The sequence below is a fragment of the Squalius cephalus genome, assembly GCF_949319135.1.
Source record: "Squalius cephalus genome assembly, chromosome: 1".
Classification (NCBI taxonomy): domain Eukaryota; kingdom Metazoa; phylum Chordata; class Actinopteri; order Cypriniformes; family Leuciscidae; genus Squalius; species Squalius cephalus.
In genome coordinates, this window is record NC_137122.1 from 56,759,592 (window position 1) to 56,769,476 (window position 9,885).

The 9,885-nt window shown below is 37.6% G+C and overlaps 1 protein-coding gene across 2 annotated transcripts in view; it reads left to right on the forward strand.

Annotated features, from left to right (window-relative positions):
• The window catches only part of radil2a (Ras association and DIL domains 2a), an 89,708-nt gene that overhangs the window by 25,686 nt on the left and 54,137 nt on the right, over positions 1–9,885 (forward strand). The window contains exons 11-16 of one of the 2 annotated variants that reach the window (XM_079866131.1): positions 882–1,026; positions 1,648–1,826; positions 3,093–3,441; positions 6,285–6,412; positions 8,199–8,338; positions 9,468–9,885. The exon at positions 9,468–9,885 is cut by the window's right edge and continues 448 nt beyond it. In XM_079866131.1, coding sequence (XP_079722257.1) covers positions 882–1,026; positions 1,648–1,826; positions 3,093–3,441; positions 6,285–6,412; positions 8,199–8,338; positions 9,468–9,555 — 1,029 coding nt within the window. In that variant the 3' untranslated portion in view covers positions 9,556–9,885. The remainder of the gene's footprint in view (positions 1–881; positions 1,027–1,647; positions 1,827–3,092; positions 3,442–6,284; positions 6,413–8,198; positions 8,339–9,467) is intronic. The other variant, XM_079866132.1, reaches the window with a different exon arrangement.

Here is a 9,885-nt window from a genome sequence, read left to right on the forward strand (position 1 = left end):
ATGAAAAAAATAAATGTGGAGTGTTATTTGGTGAGCTGTCTTTTGTTTAAGTGTTTTGGCTGTATTTCCTTTTGCGGTATTTTAAAGATGTTTTGTTTGATCGACAATAGAGTTTACTTGTCAGAGAATATGTACCCTTGTGAAAATCATTTTTTCATCAAAATACAGGAAACTGTTGCGTCTACCCAATTATTCTCCTTACTACATAGAAATGTACTAAAACATTCAGACCAAATGATATTTGACCAGGGTTGCATATCTCTGCTAGTGCTACTTGAACTAAGTGCTACATTTGACACATTCATTTTATATTGTGTTGCCATTTCTGGACAGACACTAACCTAGTTTAGATTCTACCCGTTTGTTTGTGTAAATGTGATTGTGTTAAACATCTTTTCGATGGTAAATGAGGGTACACCACAAGGCTCAGTCTTGGGTCCTTTGCTATTTTCTTTGTACATGCTCCCTTTAGGTGCTATTACTAAAAATGTATTTCCATTGTTATACAACGCAAAAAAATCATCTAAATTGATTTGTGATCAATTGATTTGTAACACAGCCCGTACGAGATGTGTGAATGAGTAAACTAACTGAAAGCAGTTTTTCACCAACAGTTACCATTGTTAAAATCATGCTGGGCTGTGTTTCCCAAAAGCATTGTAAGCCATATACAATTCTGTGCCCATTGTGTGCTGCAAAATCAAGATTACAATGCACGTGACCAATTGTGAGTCAACATCTCTAATGATATTTCACCAGCACATTTCTCCTGTCCTGAATAGTTAGCTAACCCTGCTGAGAAATCTGGCTGGGCCCTAAAAGCTCTTTTTAGTTTTATGTGATTTTTTTTCATTCTTCTATGCATCTGTGTGTGTTTACAGGCATCATGGTCCACTCTGAGAGCTGAGTTTGTTCATCTGAACCCTGCACAGCTGCATCATATGCTGAGAGAGTACAACACAGCCCGTACGTGCCCCCCATGCTGGACCCCGTCTCCAGAGGATGCAGCGGCGGCCCTCCATACATGTGAGATTAACAGATGAACAGTAACATTTGACCATTGTCAGTTCCATGATATAGTATACCCACAGCCTAAATTGATTAAATACTGTTTTATATGTGTATTTTAAAAGGTTTGCCTTAAGGCCCTGGTATTATCATGACAAAGTTATTTTTCTTTCTCCACTTGAAGTTAAAAAGAAGTTTGAAATACCTTTTCAGCAGTATAGTGTAAGTGAATGTCCGCGACACCACGCAAATTGCTGAGAGCAGCGTTTATGAATATGTTATATGTAATGCATGCTTTTCTCTCAATAACAAAATAAACATACAACAAAAATGACAGCAGTGAGAAAACAGCAGTTAAGAAAGCATCTGATCATAGAGATGTGGATATGTTTGCACCAGCTCTCCAATTCAACTCTCCAGTAAACATCACATTTATTTGTATATCGCACATTATAAAATTGATTGGTTTAAAGCCGGCATCTTTAAAGCAATAAACATTAAAATACAGTGACAACTAACCTTTTTAGCATTGGGTGATTCATTATCAGGGGGAGGCCTACGTATAAAGGGCTCAAATGATGTCTTGAATGCTCGCTGAGATTCTCTGTGCCTTACAGCAAAAAATATTTTTTGTCTTAGCTAATATCCTGGAAAGTTTCGACAACCATCCTCCTCTAATCCTGCCCAGCAGCATCTTTCATCTGGAGCTGGGAAATCCCATCACAGAGCCAGGGCTGTTCCCGCCATTGCAGAATCTGCAGGAGTTTATCCAGTCTCTCCCAGAGAGCCAGACACAGTCTGATCATCAGCCCTCACAGGTACACCTCCTCCATGCTGTGAACGCCCTAGACGCCACACAGAATGCACAGACATTTAGTGCAAGGGTATACTTGCAACAATATACTTGAACAACTTCAATTAGTTGAAGGGTATAGACATTTTTTTTTGTATATTTTGAAATGTTGGCCTATAGTTTAGAAACAAATAATTGTCAATTTTCACAGTAAGGAATGCCATCACGTTATAGTTTTTCTGCCTGTACTTTACTAATTGAAGTTAAATCCATACTGCATATTTCTCAACACTGTTGGTTAAATTACGGTTAATTTAATAATAAAATATTTAACTCGGATAAAACTCTTTGACAACTGGCTATTTTTCACTTAAGACAACCAAATCATATCTTCATTGATGCTTTTTGAGAATTGTTTAGTCTTGTTTACAACAAAACCAACCAATATTTAAATCTCCTAATAAAACAAAACTGACCAATATTTAAATATCTCAGAACAAAACCCACCAATATTTAAAGTGGCCCTATTATGCTATTTTAAAGGTTCCTTATTTAGTTTTGAGGTCTCCTATAATTGGTTTACATGCATCCAAGTTCAAAAAAATTTCTCAAAAATATATATTTTGTAATATACATTTCACATCACCTCATTTCTCAAAGAGTCCGGAAAACGGTTTGTTTGAAGATCTGGTCTCACTAAAGCCCTCCTTTCCGCGAGTCTTTTTAAGATTGGATTTCCCAGTCTGTCGTGACTGGTCTACTCTACTCTGATTGGTCAGATGACCCATTCTGTTGCGATTTTTTTTACCGAGCGATACGATACAGTACAGTACAGTACAGTACACACTGTGTGAATAGTAATATTGCGTTGTAATATGCCTTGCCTTGCCTAATATTCTAAAAAGCATAATAGGGGCACTTTACATCTCGTAATAGAACAAAACCAACCAACATTTATATCTCTTGATAGAACAAAATTACAAATATTTATATCTTAATTGCCTTTGAGCGCTCAGATGTCATTATGCCACTGATATATGTGCTAGACAACACTACAAATACAATATAGATAGATCTAAATCCGGATCACCTGTATCCTGGTTTTACATTGTCATATCATCCAAGATCACTTGATTTATGGTAAAGCACTAAGGCATTACTGACATACCAGTATGACTTTTTCCAAAGCTGCTTTGAAGTGATGCATATTCTGAAAAATGCTCTACAAATCAATCGAACATGTCTTGAAATATGGGCTGATAATTATTTTTGTCATTTTGGATTAATTCAGGGCTCCAGCAGTAACTTGAATGAAGAGACTGAACCAACGACTGAACCAATCACCTGCCAGGATTCAGAGGCAACAGATCAACAGCCCGCCACCATGACACCTCCTCAGCTCCGGGAGTCTCACAGCAACCTGAGCTCGTGTGAGGCCGTCCTGACCCAGAAACTCAAGAGCCTGGAGCTCCAGAACAGCTTGTCTGGGAGTACAGACCTGGGCTACCACAAGAGTCTGGCCCTCGACCCCTCCTGCCTGCTTACGCCTCCCAACACCCCTCAGAATCTGGACCAGGCCGAGCTGGACACCGGCCCGCTGGAGGGGGCGACGCAGCAGACGGCACGCCAGCACAGGAAAGGTAATCCACACGTGTGTGAATAAAAAAAGGTCCCTGCAGGTCCTCAGCTTTGTGAAATTTAAGGTTATAAAAAGTCTTTAATATCTAAAATAGTACAACGTAAATTTGTGGATGGAAAAACAAGGAATCACGATACAGCCCAGTGTGATTATTAAATACCGAAAGGCTATTATGTCATTAAATAAATATGACACGTTTCAAAGTAAAAATTTACTTTCTACAGGCGTGTGGTTTCAGAGCAGTTCTCAAACAATGAACACCGCACATTTATGCCAAGCGATTGCTTATGATCTACTGTTGATGAAGAAGTCGATGTTTACATTATGGTGTTTATATTGTAATATGATGTGGATGGCTGTAGATGGTTGTACGAGTGCTTATTTTATCTCCCTCGTCTTTTTGAATGAGCAGCTGGCAATAGAGCCCTCTTTTTCAGTGGCACTGGTTCCCAACGTATATATTTTTCCATTCATTTTTTCCATAGGGATTTTTAAAAAGTCTTCATTAAAGAGTTATAAGCCATGAAGCAAAGCAACCAACTTTGATTTGAAGTAAAAAAAAGTATTTGAAAATTGAACAAAAAGACTTAAGTCTGTGTACTTAGCGTTTTTTGTGAGGGAAAGAACTACAATCCCACGAAGCATTGCAAACAGCATGATCAAATTAATGTCTGAGAAATATAAAACTACTCATTTAAAAATTATCAAACTCAATTTTCTTATGGAGAAAATTATTGTTTACTTCTGGAACCAGACTGTTGCACTCTATAGTAAAACATTAACATTTCAAAATAAGAGTCCCAGTGTATTTTATGCTTGTTTATAAATAAAAGTCCATTATGACTAAATTTTTCCTGGTTATTATTGGTATTTTGGTTACACAATAAACTGTATCTGGCATTAAAGTCAACACAAATTTTTGTAGCTTTTGTCTCGGCTGACCTGTAAGGAAGCCTATACAAAATTCCAACTTATGAGCACGTGTGGAGCTTGGGAAAAATGTAAGCATCAATCCCTGACTTGACCATAATCAAGCAAGACACTAAGACACTTGCTGATCTGCTTTTCTCCACCAGATTCTGGATAAAGCTCTGTTTAGTCTCTGGGAACAACAACAGAAAAAACAGCGTTCCTTGCATATGCATGATTTTACACTGATGTAAAGCTACATGAAAAAAGATGTAGCTCTTGTGCTACTTGTCTTCTATTAGTTTGTGAGCTGTACTCTGAGAAACACCTCAGACATGTTCACCCTGTAGTGTGTTCCCTGATTTCAAAGGCAGGGTGTATTGTCTTTGGAGGCGTATGGGTGGTGCTGGTGTTGATGTGGAGTTGGGTTTGTGTGCTCTGGCTCCATCGGGTGAAGAAGCTGGAAACCAGCATATCTCCTCTCCAGAATGTTTTTCCCACACATAATATATTTATAAAATGAGCAATGGTCAGGTGAGAATAAACAAAATAACCTATTCGGAATTATCCGAATATCCGAAATTGTGCAATCCAAATTGTGCCTCAATCTCTCTCTCTCAAGATCAGGTAAATCACAGAGTTTCTTCAGCGCTTTAACACTTGGCGAGTGACGAGGAATGATTTCCATGATGACAGGACAGGTCATACATTTTTAAAGGATGAGAATCCAATCAACAGGAAGCCTTCATGAACTGAAAGCATACAGATTCAGATCTGAAAAAACATATTTTGTTAGTTTACTCAAAAATAAAAATTCTGTCATCATTTACTTACCCTCATGTTGTTATAAACCCATTAAACTTTTGTTCACCTTCAAAACAAAAAAGGTATGAAGGTATTTAAATGAAACCTACGAGATTTTGTCCTCCATTAAAAGCCCATTCCAACAAAACTTCAAAAATGTAATAAAGGCATTGTAATAGAAATCAATCTGACTCTCATGGTTCAATCCAGATTTTATGAAGCAATGCAAATGCTTTGTATTCACACAAAAAAAAAAGAACAAAAAACTTTTAATTCACAAAATATCTCAACTTCCACATAGAGTTTATCTCTGATGTGTGTTGTGTTGACGTTCTCTACTATATGGCTGTTTATGTTGCCAAGCAAATTGTCGCTTTTATCAACAGCTTCAAACACAGTCCAATCAGAATATAGAGCTGAAACAAAGAATCAACTAAAATAGTGTGTAAACTTGGACATTTGTACATTTAATATATAGTTAAGGAATGGAAAGCTCTACATGTGGCATCCCGTTCCCACTGGTTTCCCGCCTCCTCTCTCTGAAGACTAGTGTGGGTTTTCCTAATCAAAGGGACTCTGCTTAGATCACACTAGTTTTGGCTGCTTTTTTTTGGTACTGGCACAAATCCTATAATCTGGTTCAAGAATTACAGAGAGGTGGTGATGTCAGGAGAAAAAAGAGCAATGGATAAAGCATCATGGGAATTTACAGTTGACTTGCTGGGTGGAATCTTAATCGGGACGGGCATTGTTCAGGACGCGGGCCGGGTGGCCGAGCGCTGGAGGAAAGCCCTTTGTGTTTCCACCACAGCAGAAGATCTTCATGGGAACAGGAAAACAGTCATTCTTGTATCATCATCTGATGTTCATGTCAGTTCAGTTGTTTACGGGTGACTTTTGACCTTTCCAATTTGACCTACAATTCGGATTTCATTTTGACTTTAATGCCATGATAATAATATTGATAGTCCTGAAAACAACCTTCATTTTCTTCATGCAAAATATAATTCTTCTGATTTTAGGATGGTGTTTGACCTGGACATTCAGTGATATTTGAGTTTGTTCATGCTTTATTTGATCTAGTGAAGGCCCTGAGCTGATGATGTGATGTGTTTGATGTTGTTTTCTCAGTAAAGAACGGCCTGGAAGGAAACACAGACCAAAGAAAGGAGGAAGACGAGGAGGACAGAGATGAGGTGTTCACCGTAGAGCTGATGAGAGGACCTCATGGTCTTGGTCTGGCACTGGTGGATGGAATGGTGAGAAATATCTTTGTCCTATTTTTAAATTCTATACTTGTCTACTCTTTCTACAGTGAATAGTGTGTAAACTTTTTTGTAAAATGTTTGTGCTTTGCGGTAATGGGAATTTAGCAGGAAAATATGGAAGCTTGTGTCCGAATAAATAAATAATAAACTGAATAATAAATAAATAATAATTGCGACTTTTTATCTCACAATTCTGACTTTTTTCTCAGAATTGCGTGTTATAAAGTCAGAATTGCGAGATTTAAACTATTCTGAGGTAAAAAAAAAAAAAGTCTGTCTTTTTTTTCCTTAGAATTGGACTTTATATCTCACAATTCTGTGAAAAGATATAAACTCGCAATTATGCGTTATAAACTCTGAATTGCGTGATATAAAGTCGCAATTGCGAGAAAAAAAGTCAGAATTGTGACTTTATTTTATGCAATTCTGACTTTATATCTCGTAATTCTGAGCAATAAAGTCAGTATTGCAAGATGTAAACTCGCAATTGTGAGATAAAAAGGCGCAATTATCTTTTAATTTTTTTTATTTTGTGGCGGAAACATAGGAAAATGACCTGGACAAGTTTTGTTTAATACTCACTCTCTATTTACTGTAGACGACGTAACATTTGAAGCTGATAAATAAATGATGGATCCTCTGGTGAGTTGATTGGCATATTGACTTTAATAGTTGTTCCTTCATTGTGATCATGCTTATGAAATTACCCTGTTTTATATATAGAAGGTATTTCATATCCATTTCTCTGTAGACACACGGCTGTATAAGTCGAATGCAAACTGTAATGCCATTTGAGCTGCACAACACCTTCAAATCAAGGCCAGTCCACAGCTGTTATGATTAAAAATAACAGGGCTAGATTAGATCCGGACATGTAGTCTGGGCTCCAAAACCTAGAGAGCGGCCTACATAGACAGCATCCTAATCTTTAAAGGGAAATACACCCCAAAATTAAACCCCTGTCAACATTTACTCACCCTCATGTTGATCCAAACCCAGTAAGTCTTTCGTGTAAATGAGGGGTTTCCGTCCCTCCATTGAAAGTCCATTCACCCAAAACTTTCATAACGTTCATAAAGACCTCATATAAGGAATCCATATAAATCGAGTGGTTTAATCCACGTCTTCTAAAGATTTTGTGTAAAATAGATATATTTTTTTAATTATAAGCTCACTTTGGTTTTGGTCAAAGATGATGTCTTGGACAGCAGGACAATGCTGTTCCCTAACTTTTCTAACAGATTTTGCATCATGTGAGACCTTAAAATACTGCCTACATAGGCAGCTTACTATGCTTTGGAACAGAGCCATAGTTACTTCGAGCTATTTTGTTCACTTGCTCAGAGACTTTGGCCCTGTAAATGACTTGGAATTGCTGACTTAGGTGTTAGCTATGAGGGGGGTTACATTTTACGAGAAACTGCTCAGTAGGGGACGAATGGGTTTGCGTTGGCCACACCGATCGTCTTTCGAAGCCAACAATGAGCCCAGAGCTTGACTGAACGTGAGATCTCCTGTGTTTCCCAGAACTGCACTGACACTGAGGTTGATGTTAACAATCAGATGAACTGAGTAAGAACCTGATGACTGTGTGGTTTAGCATTCAGAGACAATAAAACATCCACTTTCTCCATGTGACTCAGGGCGCTCTCAAACAAATGCATCAGTGGTGATTAAGGTGATACAGAAACCAATCATTCACTTCCTGCTGGTGCAGATCCTCATCTAGTCATCGCTAATCTCGAGTCTTCTCTTTGTTTTGTCTTGTTGGTAACAGAAAACTCCCCTGCGAGTGAGCGGGATCTACGTGAAGTCAGTGGTGCCAGACTCCCCAGCAGCGCTCAGCCAGAGACTGCGAGCGGGCGACCGGATCCTGGCTGTGAACGGAGTCAGTCTGGTGGGTGTGGACTACCACAGGTGAGCACTTCAGTTTCAAGAGACTAACAATGGTCATGTCATGAAGTTATCTTTGAAAATCAAACATGGAGATGAAAAACAAGGATTGTTGCTGCTTGCATTGCTAAATCCTAAACATTCCATAGTTGCAAAAGACTACCTGTTACTCATTAGATGAACAAACGTTTTAAGTTGACTTTAATATGAGCAAATGCGTGGAGTTAACTTCAAGTTGAGTGTGATAGTTTGCCTTATTTATAAAAAAAAGTTAGCTCTACTTTTGTTTTTACAGTGCAACTTATCAAAACATTTGACACGCTGATCTACCGTCATCTTGTCTCCATTGATTAAAAAAACAAACATTCCCATTGTTTTTGACTATATTTTCACTGATTTTGAGACCAAATATATAAAATATTGTATTGTTTTAGTAATATGGCCCAGTCATAGGGAGAGCTACTTATTTTATTTTTTGCAATTGCCACTAGAGGTGCAAAAATTACATATTTTAATTATATATTATAACTTCCATTATAAGAAACCAAGCATATTTTAGGACCGTTAAAATGTTTTGCATTTTGACATTGACAATTAAGTGCCAAAATTATTGATTTTATAATGTTTCTGAATGTTGTTGTGTTTAATTTGTTCATATTTCACACTATTCTTACATTCTTATAGTAGTTTTTAATTTATTACTACTTATATATAAATCAGCATTAAAGCCAGCACAACTAATACTAGCATGTGTAAATACTCAAGTTCCCCATTTTATCCCCAGTCTTTCTTTCTTTTACTTCCCAATTTAAACTATTATTTTTCATTATTATAATCATTATTGTTTGCATTATGGTACAACAATTCTAAATTATTATTTTCTTTAAGCTAAATATTCTTTCTTTCTTTCTTTTTTGGAGAGAAATAATGTCATATGTATGTATGTATGTACCCAGAGCTCCTGAAAAACTACAACAAATTCAGTGTGTGTTTGCTTGGTGGATAAAGATCATTCTGATTCTGAAATAAGAAACTTGAACATGTTCATAAGATTCACTTTCTAAGATTAAACACAGGCGTCTGAGGTTTCACAGACGTTCTTGACTCTGAAACGGACAGAATAACCCTCCTCTGCTCTGTCTTTCCCGGTCAGTGGAAGAGAACTCATCCGGACGTCCAGCGATTCGCTGAGATTACTGGTGGCCAAAACCCAATCCAGGAGCTTCATCACCAGATGCTGAGGACCAGAACAGACTCGCCTGGACGCTCGACTCCATCATTGAGCTGATCTTTCCTCAGTGATCCATTCAGACAAATCTGCAACTCTAATATTGAGCTGAAACCAAAGTAAAGGCGATTCAACTGATTCATTCATGCTGTTATTTCAGTTGTTCTTGTTGTTGCTTCTGCTGGCGAACTCTTCGTCTCAAAAGGCCAGAATAATATGTGGAAATCTCCCATTCACAGTAGCGTTTATTTCTCACTCTTCTCTCTATCTTTAATGTAATATAGTTTAGCACATGTTTTAAACCAGTGTTTACCAGTGTTTTATTTTCGTTTAGCATCTGTCC